The following is a 20456-nucleotide window of genomic DNA, read 5'->3' as shown; positions in this document are numbered from 1 at the left end:
TCTTCATTTCTCAAAACAAGAAGAAATCTAAAATCCTAGTAAGACTAGCCAATATGACTGGATTCTTTAAAAACATGCTGCACTTCATTCTAACTAATGATCTTGTTAATCTTAGGAGGTTTAGAGAGATGCTTGCTATCTACTGCCAAATTTTAATCAATAAGTTACTCTTTTTATCTATTGGTTACTTTGCATGCATTGATTCTCTAACCCTCCATCAGGGTTCCTATCTGGTGAGAATAAAATGACCAGATTCAATCTATTAATATAATAACACATGAGTCAAAAGTTACTAATTGCTTTTGTGGATTTCAGACTAACTCACATGTCATTTAAATTCATGAGACTGGGGGGAAAAACAGATAAAAGAGAATAGGGAAAAGAATAAGAGCACATATATGGCCACTAAGCACCTTATTTAATGCTGAAACAAAAGCTTTAAGGAATGCTTGTAATTATACATAAATTTGACAAAGTATTCAAACATACAGGAAAAGTTTGAGTGTGCTAATATCAACTGAATAAGAAACCACCAAATTCTTTCATTCTTCAAGGTGAAAAACTTTTATTTATCATTTATCGAAGGGTTATCAGGATAATGATTTGTCAAAAGATTTACAGCAACTTCCACTGACAGGACCTAGATAAAATCCAAAAAACTAGAACACTACACCTAGATAACCTGCAAGTCTAATTACAGCTAACAATTTACTGAGACCTTGATATCATATAAATGATAAAAAATACATCTCCACCTTCATAGAATAAATGTAAAAAGTGCTAGCAGGTGGTAGAAATGAAGCCTCTTGCCATTCTGATCTCCCATTTCATCCAATTCATGTGATCTCCCTCACATCTAGGATTTTCTAAAGATACTTCTCAATCCCCCAGGCTAGGTTTAAAATCAAGATCTTGTTTCTACCTGCTGATTACAATTTTAATCATTCAGTTGAGCATCTAGTCATCTAGTCAGTATCAATGAGTCCCACTAGACTGAAAGAGACACACAATACGCTCCCAGAACCAGTACATAGCAGATGCGACATAAATATTTGAAGAATGCATATATTACTGACTATAGTAAAGGGCAGCAATTTATATTTTAGAATATACTACACATCAACATTTAAAAGACACATTAGGGGCCTCCCTGGTGGCACAAGGGGTTAAGACGCAACCTATGAAGCTATTTGCAGCCACTGCAGCATAGTATGATCCTCCGCCAGGGAGCAACCCAAATGGCGCAGCAGACCTCTCCTGACTCGCCCACTCCTCCCCTCAGCAGTGTATTTCAGCCAGTCTGCCTATTCTGCTCCCCACTCTGTCTCTGGTGAATCCTCTCACCACCACCCCCCAACCTCTGGCCTGTACCCCAGTCTTGTATGCATAAATAAATAAATCTTTTTCAAAAAATAAAAGGTACATTACATTTTTAAAAGTTATAAGACAGGACCAAAGGTTTGATCCCAAGAGGATCATCTAACAGTTAACCAGAGGGACACTACACCCGAGTCCTGTGGCTTGGGGCAAAATTGGAACACCCCCTGAACATCAGAGACCAACACCAGACAGCAACAGAGGAAACAGAACACATTTCACTGAACAAGAAGTGAGTGGAAACTAACGGATGATGCAGTCTAGGGGTGGGGAGGATACAAGGGCAGGGATGTCAGCTTGGGGCCCTGGGAAGGGAAAAACTAAACAGTTTGGAGGTCTATACCCTTTACTGAAGCGAAACAGGCCAATCTCTGGTAAAAAAGAACAGAGAATACACTGGACTGCAGCTCCCTTTCCTCACCAGTCAAGACTGCACTGCCCTCAGGAAGTGCATCGCTGCGCCCAGTCTGCAGTCACAGGTACAGAACACTGGAGAGAAGGGATGTCCATGGTACCACACGCACAATCAGTTGTGCCCTCCCCATCCCCCAATACATTTGCACCAGTGGATGGTGCAAATCATCCAGGAACTCACTCAACTGAAGTCAGACCAAGCAGTGCATGGCAAGAAAAATACAGCTTCAGCCTAAAAAACTTAAAAAATCTTAGAGTTCAAATTTCCTTATGACTGTTGGATTTGAACATAGAGGTTAATTTTTAAAAAGCAGAATGCAAAATTATGACTATATATACTAGCTATGAAAAAAAGTGATGTTTTATCACCATTTACAACATCATTATTACCTTTTTTTTTTATTTTTGTAAACCCATGAGGGAAGGAACCAGAGCTCTCAGGCACTCTTCCATGGAAGAACCGAAGCAAAGGCTAACAAATATGTCTGGTTAAACAGGTAAGAGATACCTGACTTGTAGAATTGGAAAAAACTGTGGGCACAACTTTTATCTTTCCTCTATTTGTCATTTCACTAATGTTCTCAAATTCTGTCTGTATCGCAAAAAATATATATATAATATTTAAGTTACACATTTCTACACATAACATTATGGAAGTGGTAACAAAAGCATATTAACTAGTCATGTACAGCTAAATTATTAATTTTTCAATTTCCAAATATCCCCTCTTAAACTGAAAGGAAAATGAGAAAGGAAAGGTAATACCATCTCCCAGCATTTGAGATGCAAAATAAATGCCTCCACCACAGCAGCAGTTCTTGACTGTGCTGCTAGTTGATCAGTGGTCTCCAACGATGCCCTGTATCTCAACTGATCCAAATAAAGAATATACTGTGTCCAAGTGACTGCCTGCACAACAACAACAAAAGGGGCAAAAAGGAAAGCGTGCCCACTGATTTACTCACCAAAAGGAAGTAAATGCCACAAATCAACCTTGAGAACATGAAGCCTAATTTTGAGTTCCTTACAGATTTAGAAATAATGCCTCATCATCAAATAATTACTTCCTTTACTACAGAATAAAGGCCAGGAGGACACCTTCCAGAAAAGAAAGATAGAGGGCAAAACAGAAAACAAAGAATAGATAAAATAAAGATATGTCCAAAACTTCATGTTTTTTCTTCTGTTTTGTCACCCCACTTAAGATACCCTGGCAGAACCCATACCATTCCCCTCACGATCCCTTCTGCCAGGGTTCTCAGGACAGTCAGTAAGACAATATGAGTATTATGAAAAAGCATTTTTTATTTTAGGTATGGCCACCAGAGTGCACCCACCACAAAAAAGCTTTTTCAGGATCACCTCACGAAAGGCAAAAAAGTCTACCCATTTTGAAAAACCCAGCTCTCCTGCCTGCCTATGACTGTGCAGGTGCCCCTCTTTATCTCTCCTTTTCCTAATAAATCTGTCCTTTTAAAATGTTAAAAAAAAAAAAAGGACCCACTTTGTACACTATTGACATGCAGCAATTTCAGGTGACCACAATTTATACAAATCTTTCAATACCATGGTTCAAACTTCAGTTCACCAAGATGACACTTTACCAAAATAGAGAACTGAGAAACTGGCCAACAAAAAATGAACTTACAGCAAAAAAGGAAAAGTAGTAACACTGAAAGTGAAATTTAAATCGAACATATATATAGCTTGGCCGTGGGTACCTGGACACTTCTTCCTTGAGCATCTCCAGATATACAGCCAGAGCGCTTCGTGAAGGTGAGCTTATCAATATTAAAGAGAGGAAAGTGATTGTGACAAAAAGAATGAAGATGTCCCAGAAATTGTGCCAGCAAACACTTTCACATTAAAGGAACAAAAACATTTCACATAATTGAAAATACCCAAGATAAAATATTGGAAATAGAGCCAAACTTAAAAAGCAGTATTGCACTTCACTATGGCATAAAAAAGGATACTTGATCTGTAAATTTTAAGACTGAAAGACAAATACTATTTAAATTACTTGTGATAGTTTTTACAAAGAAACTGACTCTTCATGTTTCTAATGTTTTAAATTAAATGTACTAAACGTAGATTTACTCCTTCTATTTTCCTGTGTTTATAACAGACAGTAAGAAAGTTTGAAACATACTGATGAGCACTTCAAAGATTATGGAATAATCATAAGTTTTCTCATCAGTTAAGACCATTTTGGGGCCTCCCCGGTGGCGCAGCGGTTGAGTGCTGGGTTGCGAAGCTGCCCGCAGCCTCTGCAGCGCCGGTTGGATCCCCAGCTGCTCCCCGGCCACCAGGTGAGGGTCCCGCATGGCGCACAGACCTCTCCTGCCGCCCACTGCTCCCCTGAGCAGTGTGCTTCGGTCCTTCTGCCTGCTCTGCTCCCCGCTCTGGTGAATTCTCTCACCCTCCCACGCTTCTGACTGTACCCAGTGCTTATATAAATAAATAAATAAATCTTAAAAAAAAAAAAAAAAGACCATTTTGCATGACTTCTCCTTGAACATTCATGCAGTCTAACACTATGATGCAAAGTGAGGACTTCACACTGCACAGCACCCACACTTTCCAAAATTCTTTCACCTGTATATTAGGACTGGTTAAAAGCTAAAACATCCACACAGCATGGCAGGTTTTTTTATTTATATAAGATATTAGATGAATAGATGAAACCCAAGGGTAGTGAAATGGCTAAATCACGAAGGGGAAAGAAGAGTCAGGCAGAAAGGAAAAGCCATGTGGTAAAGGGGGTACTATTTTTAAAAATCTAAACAACTTTTTATAATTTAAAAACTAGAAGGAAAAAAGGTAATGCCATCAAAATGTTTAGTTTATCTTAGAGAATTTCAATATATTTTTAATGACTGAAACAGCGTATATCATTTTAATGAGGCATGAACAAGTGTACATCTGCAGTATTTGGAGTTTGATCTCTTTAGCTCAGAAATATTTTTCATGTTATTATAGCACACATTCCTCACAAGCAGTATTTTTAATAGTCTCTGAATAGTCCATGAAATGGATCTATCATCATTTACCTAACCATGACTCTTTTTATTTTAATAATTTATTTATATATATTTTACATCATTGTTCTTTTTTTTTTTTACAGTGTTTACTTTCTTTTTTCAGGTGTAATCCCCATAGAATTTCCATGACAAATTCACCTGTGCACCATCACCATAGTCTCCTGTGCTCTTCCTGTCCTCATTTATTTCAAGTTTAAGTGGCTTTCTATTATCTTTGTGGAGTTCAGATTGCTAATATTAGTTCCAAATTAATTTACTGAAAGCACCAACCAGTCAAAGTACTCTTTGATGGGTTTGTTCGTAATAGCCTGCTCTTTGCTCCAAAATCAAAACTAACATCCCATGCCATTCACAGCAACGTGGATAGAACTAGAAGTGAAATAAGCCAGAAGGAAAAAGAAAAATATCGCATGGTTTCACTTACAGCAGGAATATAGGGGAACCCAATAAGACATCAGTTTAAAAACTGTAACAATACAAAACACAACAAAGCAAAAACGGACAATTATAAATCAGAGACATATTGCAGAGGAGAAGGAGGAAGATGAAGGGAGGGAGAGAGGGTGGGAGGAGCACAAGGGGGCTGTGGTGATGGTGTATTGGTGAAGGAAACTCTATGGGGACTACACCTGAGGGGGTGGGGGGGAGCAAATATTGTTGAAAAATGAACAATGATGAAATTTTAGAAATTAATATAAAAAAACTAATGTCCCACAGGGGCTCCCCACATTCCACTCTATAGCCCTTCAATCCTCATCATGAAGTTTTGGAAAGGGAATATTTAAATATTTGGTACACGCCAGGTTCTGTACCGCATGCCATTTTATTCTTAGAATCTGAGTTTTAAGATTTCAACAATCAAGGACTACCATTTATTCTTTCAGTCAATTCCAGGTGATATGCTACAAAGTACCAGACACTGGTAACACAGCATTATACAAAACGCAGTATTACACAAAACTATTAGTTTGAGAACTCCCTTAAAAATGCTCAGATTGCCTCCAATACAATCTCCAAGGGCTCTGTATCACAGTGCGGGGTAGACAGAGTGCACGGCAGATAAACCACTGCATGAATAAAATGATATGTCTTTAGGTAGAATGCAATCTGTCTTCCTTGAAATACCACCCAATGACCCTGATTTTACCCTCTGTAACTACTCTGTTACATACACACACAGTAACTCACACATAGAGTTAACAAATACATACTGTAGTGGCAGCAAGCACAGGACAGGTTCGAAAGGAGAGTCCTGGAGCCCTCAGTCGCTTTTTCAGGCTTTCATGCTCTTTCTATGCCAATTATTGCGGAGCAAGCCTGCAGGCTCACAAGGCAGAGAGGCGAGGGGACTAGAAGGCTGGCAGCCCTCTCAGCCCCTGGCAAATCTTTACTCTTTCTCTCTGAGCTCTCTCTAGCGTTCTCTTGTCCTTTAGTAGCCATTCTTCTAGCTAAGTGAGGGCGGTCTTATATCCCTGACCACTAGACTCAGGTGTGCACACTTGCACATGCGCACACATCCTTGCTCAGGTGTCCATAATCAGGCACACGTGTCCCAGATCCACGTGCCTTTTACGTTAACAAGATTGAGGCTGCAAGTAGTAGCCACTGAGGCCAATGGTGTAAAAGCCTGATCATCTTCATTTACCCTACACATTCTTTAGCAAAATAAAATTTAAAACCAATTTTTTGATGGTAACTCTGGCACTCACTTAGCTACAGTGCTAACTACTACAGTTGCTAATTTGAGAGATAGCATCAAGAAGCAGTTAAGGACAAGTGATCCCATGTTACACAGCCTGAATTAAAAACTGCACTCCAATTTACACACATGAAATAGATTACACTTAGTATGTGACTCTGGATAATTTATCTAATCTCCCTGTACCTCAATTTCCTCATTTGGAAAACTAGGATAAGAATTAATTTGAAGAATAAAAGATGCTCATGAACAGCTCACCCCAGTCCCTGGCACAGAAATGTTAAAGGTCAAAACTATTACTGTTATCTCACCAGCTAGATAGAACTCCTTGGAAGTGGTAATGTATTTCTTTGTATGTCTAAAACCTAGTTCATCCAAATCTAGACTTAAAACCATTACCCCACATAAATGTGACAGAGGCACCCCTTTCACATCTCCTAACACCCTGAAACTAGCTCTCATGTCAGTGATCCCAATGATCATTTTCCTATTCTTTCTCTAGCACCTGACCTTTGTGAGCAGGTCTATCTTGTTCACCTTGTTATCACCAACAGCTGCAACTACATTTGATAATTGAAGGAAGAAATTCCTCCAGGCCTCCATTTCCCCTGTAAGAAACTTTTTAAATATTATTTGCTCGTTGTCTGCCCTGCCAGCTCCTCAGTGACACAGGCACCCAAATCTCTGTGTTATTCACTGATGTCTCAAGTACCCCCTACTGGACTGCAAATAACAAGAGACTTTAAAATATTAATTAAAGAATTTTTTTGAACCTTGGTGTGTGTGTTTGATGTTAAAACATGTTGATTCTCGCAGTTTTCTTAGGAATTAAACACTACTGTCTTGTTGGCTCTGTTCAATATACACAAAGCCTAGAAGATTGGGAGCAGAATAAGCAGATTAATTATACATATACACTGAATGAATGAATGAATGAGTCATTTGCCGAGACTGAAGAAAGATACAGCAAAATGACAACCATAATCTTGGAAAAGATTTGAGTAAACGTTTTTGTTTTGTTACACATATTTCTTTAATTACTAAGTTGCCCTGAGCGTGGTTATAGTATATAATTAAAACTTCTCTTTTTCTTTACGTAAACCACCGTGTGGAAAAATATGAATCCAGTACAAACCCCTTCTCAAACCGTCTGGGTAGGAAAGACTTGGCCTTGACACCAGACTAGGCGGCGGCCTGGGAGACCCACTCTACCCCCCAGACCAGGAGGCGGGTGACCCGAGTACAGTCCAGGGCGCTGGCGCAAAGAAGCCCCTACGGGCTTCACTGAGGGACTCCCGCGCTCCAATCGCGTCACCCTACGCCGGTACTCACCACCAGAGAGGTCGTAAACCCAGGCCGATCCATAGCACCGCAGGTTACGTTCTGGCTATCGCTGGAGGCTTATCTGAGGCGTGTCACTGCTCCAAGTACTGGGCGCCGCCATCTTGGAGGCGGGCCTTGTAGCGCCCACACTTCCGTGAGCACGTGACGTCGACCACAACAACTACACGTGCGCCTGGGGAAGCAGCGCCCGCGGCAGCGCAGGGGAGAAGGGGCGGGGCTGGGGGCGTGGTCAAGTCGTGCGCGGCGACTCTTCCCCGCGTCCTTTTCCTGCAGTTACCTAGAGATTCTGCTGGAAGGAGAAACTCTCGCGAGCAAAGGAAGCAGAAGTCTGAAGCCCGCAAAGAGGACAAGGTGAAGCAAGTGTCAGCCCGGAAAAGGCACGGCTGTAGCGGAGGGAGCGGCCTTGGAGGCACAGGACTAGTTCCTGGGTTCAAGGCTTGTGGTTTCCAGCCGGTTCTTATTTTGTTTATTTCTCTCTTGGTTTTATCTGCACAAATATTATCAGGATGTCTATAAAATACACTCTCAGAAAATTATTAAAGATCTAGGAAATCGTCAAAAGTTTCCTTACTCAAACTAAAAGTTAACTCAAATTTCCCTTACTGGCAGCTCATATCCCTAAAATCAGGCACTAGTTCAACATATAAAAATAATCAGGATGAAATGTTGCTCAGCTAATCTTTAAATTCTCTGAGAAATATCGACGCTCTTTTGGATATGGAAATTACCCTAAAATCTGGAGACGTGTGCATTTACTGTCCTTCAGTTCAGGAAGCCTGTCACATTGAAATATAGCACGAAAGTTCCCTTGCTGTAATTGCTCCCCTCTAGTGAAGTGGTAACATATAACTGTAGGTCACCCCTGTGACACATACCTGACACAGATAATGACAGCAAATGATTTTTCTGTTACTGACCATGGTTGTATTCAAGGGCAAATTATTTTTTTTTTCTTTGTAGTACAGGAAATAATGGAAAAATAAAAATAAATGTGTTTTATAATCTTCCCTCCCAGTAGAGAAAATGTAAACAAAAATATCGCCATTAAGCCACATTCTAAAAGCTGAGCACGTATAAAAACATTATTCTTCAAATTACTTCCATCAGCAAGAACCAGCACATACCTATTGCATGTCCACAATGACCTTTTGAATTTATAAACAATCTTACCCACCCAACTTCATTTTTTCCATTATAGTTCCACAATTCTTATAATTTGCTAGGTTTACAAGAAGTCTGTCTCTAGTCTAATTTGTTTATTTGTCCTTGATAGCCAAACTATTACCTAATCCTTCAGACACTCTCTTCCTATCCTCTACTTTCTCTCCAAAACCCTTGGTTTAGACCTTCAGCAATCATAAATTACTGAACCATTCATAAAAACCTTCTCCTAGCCCTATATTGGGACATTTTCTGGACAATTGTGAATAGGTAAAAGAAATTGCAACCATTTTATGTCAAGCCCTATGTAGATGACTGGCCATTCCCTATATGTCACTTATCCAAACTGTGACGTTGTGACTTAGGTATTATAATTGGGTCTGCAGATTATAAAAGCTAAGAGGAAATCACTGCCACTTTGGAAAACAGCTTGGCAGTTTCTTTCAAAGCTAAACATAATTTTAACATATGGCAATCACATTCCTTGGTATTTACTCAAATTAATTGAAGACACATAATTCACACAAAAACTCACACATGAATGCTTATAACAACTTTACACATCATTACCAAAACTGAGAAGTTACCAAGATGTCCTGCAGGGGTGAATGGACATACTATGGTAAACCCAGACAATGGAGTAGTATTCAGTGTTAAAAAGAAAACGAGACATAAAAACATAAGAAGGAAACTCAGAAGTACTGTATGAAGTGAAAGGCAATCTGAAAAGACTATCTACTTGATGATTCCAAGTATATAACATTCTGAAAAGGCAAAACTATAAAGACAGTAAAAAGATCAGTGATTGCCGGGGGTTAGGGGGATGGGATAAAGAAATAGGTGAAGCACAAACAAATTTCAGGGCACTGAAACTATTCTGTATGATACTATAATAATAGATATATGACTTACATATCAAAATCAGTAGAATGTACAGTACCAAAAGTGATTTATTTAATGTTAACTATGGATTTTGGAAGATGATGGTTCAATATAGGTTTATCACTTGTAACAAAAATTCCACTCTAATGGGGTGGGGTTGAGGGATATTGATGGAAAAGTAGACTAGGGGTGCAATGGCAGGGGATATAAAGGAGAGCTCTGTACATTCTGCTCAATTTTTCCATGAATCTAAAACTGCCTTAAAAAATAAGGTCTGTTATGACAAAAAAAGAAAGTGATTATACTATTCCTTGATATGCCCAATGATAATATCCTTTAGTCAAATTCTATGCATGTTCTAAGCAGGGAGAGAGGAAGGGAAGAAAAAAATGAGGAAGGAAAGGAGAGAGGGAGAAGGAACAGTAAATTAATGTAAGAAAAGAAAAAAGATCATGCCTTTGCACACTTTTTCTCCTGCCCAAATATGTATCGGCAAATGAATGGATAAACAAAATGTGGTATACTGTATACATAAAATTGAATATTATTCAGCCTCGAAAAGGAAGACAATTCTGGGTTTCCCTGGAGGCACAGGGGTTAAAGACAGTGCTATCAAGCCACTACAGCACAAGTTTTATCCCCTGCAGGCCAGGGAGCAACCCACATGGTGCAGCAGACCTGTATTTCAGTACATCTGCCTGTTCTGCTCCCCACTCACTGGTGAATCCTCTCACCACCTGCACCTCTGGCTTACACCCAGTTCTTGTATGCATAAGTAAATAAATATTTTTTAAAAAAAGGAAGACAATTCTGACATGTACAATGTAGATGAATCCTGAAGACATTTTGCTTAGTGAAATAAGTCACATACAAGAGAACACATATTGTATGATTCTGCTTGTAAGAAGTACCTAGAGTAGTCAAATTTGCAGAGAGAAAGTAGAATAGTGGAAAAGGTTAGTGGCTAATGGGAACAGCGTTGCAGTTTTGCAAGATGAAAAAGTTCTAAGGATGGATGGTAGTAATGGTTACACAACACTGTGAATGTACTTAATGCCAGTTAACTCTACATTTAAAATTATCATTTTTATATTTTACACTATAAATAAGACACTTTTTCTTCAGAGGTATTTCATTTCAAAGATGAAATGTTTCTCAGTATTACAAAAATGCTGACTTACAACATTCTAAATTTAACAAATAATCAAAGTTCTCTCTACCCTATCCGTGACATTTCATTTCATAAGTCTGAGTTGCTGGAAGGAAGTACTCACAGAGTACAGTGCTTGCAGAAATACTTACAGTTGCTTACTTATGCTTGCAGGTAATGAGTTTTTAATTCATGGCAGTGCTACTTCATTTGTGTGATAAAAATAATATTAACCAGTAACAGTTGTAAATGATCCATTATGCCATCTATCCTTGCCACCTGGATTCTTTTTCAACCTGAGATTGAAAATTAAGTATTTAGTATTTCTAAAACATATATTGTGCATTTATCTTCTTAACCCAAATATTCTACAATTAACAGTGAGGTTCATATATAAAGACAAAAACTTGGGTTGTTTCCAGGTTTTGCCTATTGTAAATAGTGCTGCAATAAACATAGGTGTACAGGTGCTCTTTTGAATCACTGTTTTTGTGGCCTTTGGGTAGATCCCTAGTAGTGGAATTGCTGGATTGTATGGTACCTCCATTTTTAGTAGACTGAGGAAACTCCAGACAGCTTTCTACAGTGGTTGGACCAGTTTATTGCAGCACTATTTTTTTTAATTAATTTATTTATACAAGCACTGGGTACAGTCAGAAGCGCGGGAGGGTGAGAGAATTCACCAGAGACAGAGCGGAGAGCAGAACAGGCAGACTGACAAAGTGCACTGCTCAGGGTAGCAGTGGGTGGCAGGAGAGGTCTGCGCGCCATGTGGGACCCTCCTCTGGTGGCCGGGGATCGAACCGGCGCTGCAGAGGCTGCAGGCAGCTTCACAACCCAGCGCTCAACCGCTGCGCCACCAGGGAGGCCCTACAGCACTATTTACAATAGGTAAAACCTGGAAACAACCCAAATGCCCAAAAACAGATGACTGGATCAAGAAGATGTGGTATATATGCATGATGGAATACTATTCAGCAATCAAAAAAAGATAAACTCATGCCATTTGCAGCAACGTGGATGGAGCGAGGAATTATGCTCAGTGAAATAAGCCAGAAGGAAAAAGAAAAATATCTCATGGTTTCACTTATAATAGGGGAACCAAATAAGACATCAGTGTAAAAAAAAATAATAACAGTATAAAACACAACAAAGCAAAAACAGACAATTATAAACCAGAGTCATACTGCAGGGGAGGAGGTGGGAGAGGGATCGGAGGGAGGGAGGGAGGAGCACAGGGGACTGTGGTGATGGTGCACGGGTGCCTTGGGGAAGGAAATTCTATGGGGACTCAATCTGAGGGGGTGGGGGGAAGCAAATATTGCCTAAAAATTTTTTTAAAATGATAAATGTTAAAATAAAATTACTTAATTTAAAAAAAGGCAAAAACTTGGTTCTATATACCTGTTTACATGAAAATACAGAGCATTTGTTCATTACTTGGGGCAAGAATTTGGAGATTAGGGCCATCCTTTTACAGATATTGTGTTCTTATTCATCAGACTCATGTAGAAAATAACAAGTAAAATGTTAACAGCAGGCCCTGGTTGCACAAAGATTTGCCTGTGAAACAAATTTGGACTGTCCCATTGGCAAAGACTAATTAAGATGCATGTGGATGGTTGTGTCTGCCTTGTTTAATGTAAAACCTCTAATTTGGGGGAACACACTGAGAAAAGAAGAGCCTTCAACTAAACTAGAATGGCCTAAAGGATTGGTGGGAAACTGAGGCAACAGTCTCCCTCTGCTAAAGTGACACACCTATAACTTATCTGTGCGGCAGCTATGCATGTCCCATGCAGGTAAGAAAGGCCAAAAGTTGGAGATTTGGGTGGCAATTAGGCTTCCCAATGAGGTGCAGATGCTATGCATGTGGTGCTGCATCCATTTACGCAGCTAAGAAAAGGTGTTAGGTTAATGTCTGCTTGGTCTAAGTCAGAATGCCATTTAGAACCTGTCACTATCACAGGGCTGGCGCAATACATTAACTGAAGTATCTTTTATTCTGAAATGTCCTCTGTCTAATGCTTTATAATAAATTATTTACTCTTGCAAAAGTTAAAATCTACCCTTCTTACAATCTCTCTTCTTTTTTTTAAGATTTATTTATTTGTTTGTTTGTTTGTTTGTTTGTTTATTTATACAATTACCGGGGTACAGGCCAGATGTGCAGGAGGGTGAGAGGATTCACCAGAGACAGATGGGGAACAGAACAGGCAGACTGACGAAATACACTGCTGAGGGGAGCAGCAGACCCGACAGGAGAGGTCTGCTGCGCCATGTGGGACTCTCGCTAGCCAGCCGGGATTGAAACCTGCACTGCAGAGGCTGCGGGCAGCTTCACAGCACTGTGCTCAACCCCCTGTGCCACCAGGGGACGCCCCTCTCTTTTCTTGTAAGAGAGATTGTAGGCACAGCTTTGCAGACCATGCACGACAAGGCTCCCAGAAATGCCAGTTACAGTGTGGTCCATGTGAATGTTTTACAGATTTTTCATCACACAGCTCTGAGGGACAATAACTACATTTCAGTCTATATAAACAGCAATCCTGGTATTATACACTACACAACATACACAGCCATATAAGATGCTTCTGGTCATATCTGTCTAAGTTTTGTTAACTCCAAAATGGACCCTGCCTTGGAATAGGAAAACAAGGATCTTGTAGGAGGTGCTATTGAGGCACATCCCCATATCTTCTTGGCTCACTTGGGTGGCTGCTATGGGAGATGGTCTCTGGCACACTGACAGTATCTCAACTCAGGAACCAGGGTCTCTTGTCCTCCCCATGAGTGCTCTCTCCTTGCATGACTGGAACTTTAGAGGCACAATCCAGATATATGGGTGAATAAATAACCCAGCTTTCAACCCAAAGGGAAGATTTTATGCATATTCCCATACTTTCTCAGAGGTTCACCAAAAGAATTGAGTCCTAGTTGCATACAGTACAACTTACTCCATTATGCATACTTTATCACTTTCCCATCCCATTTTTACCACTTTCTTATTTGTGCTTCCAAGGATTATATCCATCCCCTAACCCTCCATCTCTGAAACACTACCTGTACTCAAGTCTTTGTCTCAGAGTTTATTTTATAAGAAACCCAAATTAAGACAGATTGTTAGGAACAAATAAACTTTAGCTGATTCCGTAACTTGATGGTGGTCCAGTGCTAAATATTTGTTGAAGGAATGAAAAAACAATGCTCCCTCAGGGAAAATGGGCTGCTTTCACTGATCAGGAAGTTGGGAAGCAAAAAGAGTTAAGCTACAAGTTCTCATGACACAAACTACATGTGTGGCAATGTGACATAAACTCAGTTGTTCCTCATGAATGCAATAAAGCATGTTCCATCCCAGATACAAATGAATGCTGCTTTATACAGCACAGATATAGCCAATATTGTAATTTTACATGGTGAGAAGACCCTTTGTAATTCAACTATAAAATGTCTCCCTCCACCTTTCAAATTCTCCTCAAGCTCTTAATAATATACCTGCGAATACTTCCATTCTGATCTTAGACACAAAGCCATGAGATAATCTAGCTTTGGAAAGTGCATCTGTTTTCTACACAGAGAAAGAGATAAGACTCTGGGGACAGGGAATTTTAAATTCATTTCTTTGTTCTTTAAAATCATTACTTTATCTCCAAGCCTCAACATTATTTTTTCTCTCTAATTCAAGGAGGAATACATGTGCAAAGACTGTGAAATTAACACAGTGCATGCACAATCTCAATAAACAAACATGAAAACCTTTCTGTTGCACATGGCTAGCTTCATTCAATTAGTGAGATGTTAAAAACACTGTTGTACTGCACAACCTAACCTGTCAATTTTTTGAAAGAACTTAATCAAACAGAGAAGGAAGCTTGAAATTCTTCCTTTTTAACAAAGTAGTGAGTCAAACATTGAAACAGTAGAATCTGATTTCCAAAATTTTCATTTCCACCTCAGACTCCCTCAGTTCCCCTTCTCCACCCTTCTTCACCCACTAGCCTCATAGTCTTCCTTTTTTGCAGTCAACTGTAAAATACTAACTGATTATGAAGTTAAGAGGCTTGGTTTAACATATTCATGGTTAACATAACAAATGGCCTCATCTTGTCTTACTGTAGATACAATAGACACTGCCAATGTATTGTTGAAACAGCATCATCCTTCTTAGCAAATTTCTGCCAGAAGTCTGTAGCAGTCAATCAGAGTTAGTAGAATAAAATCATTCCTTTAATTAATGTTAATGAACTATTACTAGGTTACAAACAATGTTCTGATTCTAGGAATATAGTGCTGAAAAAACTGAAAATATATGTGATGACATGAGATAATGATTAACAAGACAGACAATATCCTTGTTTTTCTGGGGCCTTTTAAAACTGACTTGTGAAAAAACTATGAAACAGAGACACTTTTGGGGGGTGGGGGGCGGGAGGGGAGGGATTGGGATCAGAAAGGGGGGGTTGCAACTGTATAGGGAATATAAAAATAAAATTTATTATTAAAAAAATTACAAAATAAAGTGCCAATTTAAGATTAAAAAATAAAACAAAATAAAATAAAAGTGACTTGTGAAAGTAGAACACCAAAAATCCAAAAGAATGAACCTCCAGGAGTAAATGGTATGGATATTTTAGGTTGCATCAAATAACCTAGAAATAACCTTAACAAAGAGGTGAAAGACATGCACAACAAAAATTATGATATTAAAAGAAATAGGGGAAAACACAATAAAACAAAAAGATATTCTTTGCTCATGGATTGGAAAACACAATAAAACAAAAAGATATTCTTTGCTCATGGGTTGCTCAATGCAACCCCTATTAAAGCCTTAATGACATTCATCACAGAAATAAAGGGTACTGAAATTTATATGGGACCATGAAAAATCCTAAATAACCAGTGTTTCCTACAAAGAAGAATGGAGGCACCACACTCCTAGACTTCAAAGTATATTACCAGGCTATATCAATAAAAACAGCATGGTATTAGACTAAAAATATACACACCTATCAATAGACTAAAAATTGAGGGCCTCCCTGGTGGCGCAGCGGTTGAGCGCTGGGTTGTGAAGCTGCCCGCGGCCTCGGAGGCGCCGGTTTGATCCCCAGCTGCTCCCCGGCCACCAGAGGAGGGTCCCACATGGCACGCAGACCTCTCCTGCTGCCCGCTGCTCCCCTCAGCAGTGTACTTCGGTCCTTCTGCCTGCTCTGCTCCCCGCTCTGGCTCTGGTGAATTCTCTCACCCTCCCGTGCTTCTGACTGTACCCAGTGCATGTATAAACAAAAACAAACAAACAAATAAATAAATAAAACATGCCTCTATTTAAAAAAAAAAAATAGACTAAAAATTGAGAGATCAGGAAGAAAATACACATCTACAAGAACAATTAATCTATGAAAAAGGAGCAAAGACTATACAAATGGTGTTGCGAAAACAGCACACCTATGCAAAGAAATAAAACTAGACTAATATCACACATTACACCAAAAATTAGATTTAGATGCATAGAATGCATAGAAGAAAACATAAGCAAAACACTCTGAGACATGACCTTCAGCGATACCTGTGGGGAATTGATTCCACAGCAAGGGAAACAAAAGCAAAAATAAACAAATGGGACTTCATATCAGACTAAAAAACTTTTGCATGGTGAAAGGATCTATCATTTAAGGGAAAAGATACCCTAGTGTATGGGAGTAATATTTGCACATCATATAAAGAACTCACACAACTCAGTAAAAAGAAAATAACTCAGTCAAAAATGGGCAGAAGAATTAAACAAACACTTCTTCAAGGCAGACATGCAGATAGCCAAAAGGCACACGAAAAAATGTTTGTCATCACTTATCATCAAGGAAATACAAGGCAAAACCACAATAAGATACCACCTTACACCTGGGAGTATAGGTAAAGATTTCTGCCTTTGGGTGGAATTTGTCCTCCATTTTCTGAACATGGGAGGCATGAAGAAAAGAATGTTCTCCTACTGGGGCTGTGCAAAGCCTTCTCAAATCTCCCTCTTCCCCCTACCTCCACATATAAGATAATATGTTAGGCTCCTTGTGGCCAATAGAAAGGAGAGGCTTTGTCCTTGGGATACACTCACCCTGAAGGTTTTCCTGGAGCTTTCTGTTGTTCTATCACTGAAATAATCTCATCTTCAAAATCAAGTACCATAGTTAGAGTCCCATTTCACTCGAGTGAGAAACTCAAGAATCCACTAGCACTGCCTGGAAATAATCTCATTCTAACCCCATCCTGCCCTTGCCCCTGACCTGATCTTCAGTCTCACACTGACCTTATCTCTGACCATGAACCTGATATTGACACTCACCCTGACTCTGGCACCTCTTACCCTTTCACTAACCCAGACACTCGTCTTCACCCTTTGCCTAACTCTGACTTCCATTCAAGTCTGAAACCTACCTTCACATCGACCCTCTCCATGACACAAAGGTTGGCCCTGACCCCCATTAGTATCCTGATCCTGACCTAAAACCTACTCTCATCTTACACCTGACACTCCCTATCATCGTTTAATCAATACCCTGACCCTTACTAGAGGCTGACCCTGGGCCTGACCCTGACTACTGTTATGACCTGGCTCTGGTATAAGCCTTACCATAGTTAAGAAGAGTTTCCTTATGAAATCCTGTATGCTCTCACTCTACTTTCATCTAGATTCCTTGTAACTCACAATAGGAATGTACTTTTGAGAACCATGTATAATTCCAAACTTGCTTACACATGTACTGATTATTTTCAAATATACTGCTGTGATTTGTGTTAATATTGTCTAACTCAAAGTAGCAAAGTGTAATTGAGAAAAATGTGTGATCTTTGTTATTTCCTAAGATAAAAACTGTGTAAAAATTGTTACATTAATTGTAACAATCATTAAGAATTTTTGTTAGAGACAAATATCTGAATCTAAATTTGATTTCTTTACGCTTATTTGTATACAACTTTCAACTATATTTAGTTTAACTTGCATAAGAAGTTTCTGTTGAGAACAATGTGTAAATATGAGCTCATTTTCACATCACAGCTTGGGTTGCCTTTATCTTGTTCTAACTCATAGGGAAGAAAGGGCAGTTGAGATGAAGTGTATTTTTTTGTTTTGTTCACCTTTTTTCCTCAAATGCATTCTACAAATATCTCAGTTTAGACAAATAAGAAATAATATTGAAAAAACTCATGTTGGTGTAAAATAACTCAGTCTCAGAATATTCCTTTCACATGAAAGTCCCTATAACTTAGAGTAAACTGAAATAAACATCGCAAAACACATTCACTTCAAAGATACAACCTTATTTAAATAGAGTAAAGGCATAAAATACTGTTTACAAACCAAAATTTTAACTGACTCCTTATTTCTTAAAATAGCAGTGATTTTACAAGCTATCCAAATGTCTCTGAATGATAATACATATATATTTTTATTCATCTCAAAACTTTTAACTAGGATGAGAAAAATGCTCATAAAAAATTGGATGGTTTTTAACTTTCTATCCTCTAGGTGTCACTTATGTCTACAGAAAAAAAGAAAAGAATAATTACTTCAATTAAAGTTAATATTAAAGTAGATATTGATTATACTGGGTATAAGAATTACAGAGTTTCTATAATAATAATAAGAGATCAATGCTTATTATATTGTATAAGCTGGGTGGTTTTTAACATTCTGTCTGCTGGGTGTCTTTTATGTCTAGAGAGAATAAAAGTTTGGAATATTTTAATTAAAGAGACTAACTAATATAAATATTGGTTATATGAGGCATAAAGATTGCAAAGATATACAAATCTACATATAGGATAACTGAATTTTAAACTGTAGGGTAAGGTAAAAGGTATCAGGCTTTTCTGCCCTCCTGCCATCAGGATAGATGAGGGAACCCTGTGATCCTGAATGCATGCCTGATGGCAGGCACCTGAAGTGGGTACACCTGCGCTAAGACTGTGCTTTTTAAGGGCGGCATCACAGGGACGCAAGAAGCCGAGGAAGCAGCAGCAGAAGCCGAAGAGAAGCCGAGATCACCAGACAGCCCAGATAGAGGGAGGATTTGCTGGGGGCTGGGAAGCCTGCCAGCCTCCTGGCCCCCCAGCACCCCTGCCTGCCATATGCCTGGTGAACCCCAATAAAAGACCTGCAAAAAGCCACTGAGGACTCTGACGACTCCTTTACCCAGACTGCATGGGATCAGGAAACCAGCACCATGTCTATTCCCGCCTTACAAAAGCTATAGTTGAAAACTTTAAATTATGTCTGTGTATCTATGCATGCCTAAATTCATACTACTACATGTATATTAAATAGATCCTTTACAAAAATTTGTCACATAAATAATATGCACAAAGAATTAGATCTTTTATGTAGAATTACTGAGTTATTTTATGTCCAGATCAATTTAAGTTCCTTTTGTCATTTACTGGTAGTTCTCGATGTGTTTTGAATACCTTTCAACCATTCATTTGAGACCTTCTTGGATAGTCCTGACCTAATTTTATTACTTTGTATTTTTAAATGCCACCACAGACTTTAATTCACCTGGAGAATACAGACTGCATTGCCAGCAGGTGGAGATGCCCAGCCTGAGTGCTTCAGGATCCTCAGTAGCACCCCTTCTGCCGTGAGGCTGCCTAGAGCAAGCGTACTTTCTTGAAGGAAGAGGTGGTAGGAATCTGTTGTTTTATGTAAGCCCTGACAATGTCTCCTACGTCATTCTTTATGAGAAGGTGGATAAAATAGATCTCCCTGCTAACCCTCATCCTCAACAGGCTGCCACTCCCAGGGCTGCTGTGGGCTCCCTCACACTAGTCCCCCATGAACAGCAACTTGATTGCAAACACACTTGGTTAGTGGGAGCACATTCAATATTCAGAAGGAGCCTTTCCGAAAGGTCAGTATTTGTCAAGGGGATGGCCCTGGTCGGTTTCACAGTAACAGTGCGTCCTGCCCATCCCAGGCCCTAGAAAGAGCATGTAAGAATTCCCTCCTGCAAACTTTGCCAAGACTAAGCTGTACAGATCGGCGTGAGCATGCGTTGAGGAGCAGTGGGAGGATGACATGCCAGAAGAGTTAAATTGCGAAAGGATGCTGAGTGCAGTAAAAACTACAATCCATCACTGGGTCACTGATAAAGGAGGTGGGGAGTGAACAGAGAAATCTGTTGCAGGTCTCTTCCCTTCCCCCAAGAGGAAAATAGGGTGAGAGGCAGGGTCAGCACCCCAAGTGGACCTGGGGTCAAACCACTTCTCCTTTTAAGGAAATTTCTAATTTGCAGAATAAGGAGAAAACATGTGGGTCCCAGAAAGGGTTGTTCTCATAAATTTGAAAGTTAATGGTAGTTTAGGCCCTGGGAGTTCAAAGGTTTCTGAGAGC

General features: G+C 39.4%; 1 protein-coding gene across 4 annotated transcripts in view; it reads right to left on the bottom strand.

Moving 5' to 3' along the window:
- The window catches only part of SLC25A26 (solute carrier family 25 member 26), a 115480-nt gene extending 107430 nt beyond the window's left edge, over positions 1 to 8050 (bottom strand). The window contains exon 1 of one of the 4 annotated variants that reach the window (XM_054695433.1): positions 7867 to 8050. In XM_054695433.1, the coding sequence (XP_054551408.1) occupies positions 7867 to 7899 (33 nt within the window). In that variant the 5' untranslated portion in view covers positions 7900 to 8050. Of the gene's footprint in view, positions 1 to 6046; positions 6304 to 7866 lie in introns of those variants that run through there. The other 3 variants (XM_037492390.2, XM_037492407.2, XM_037492399.2) reach the window with 3 other exon arrangements.
- Positions 8051 to 20456: the final 12406 nt, after the last annotated feature.

This window comes from Talpa occidentalis, unplaced genomic scaffold (assembly GCF_014898055.3).
Source record: "Talpa occidentalis isolate TD23 unplaced genomic scaffold, MPIMG_talOcc4v2.1 talOcc4.10, whole genome shotgun sequence".
Classification (NCBI taxonomy): domain Eukaryota; kingdom Metazoa; phylum Chordata; class Mammalia; order Eulipotyphla; family Talpidae; genus Talpa; species Talpa occidentalis.
Note: the sequence above shows the minus strand (reverse complement) of the source record. Positions and strands in the feature narration are given on the sequence as shown.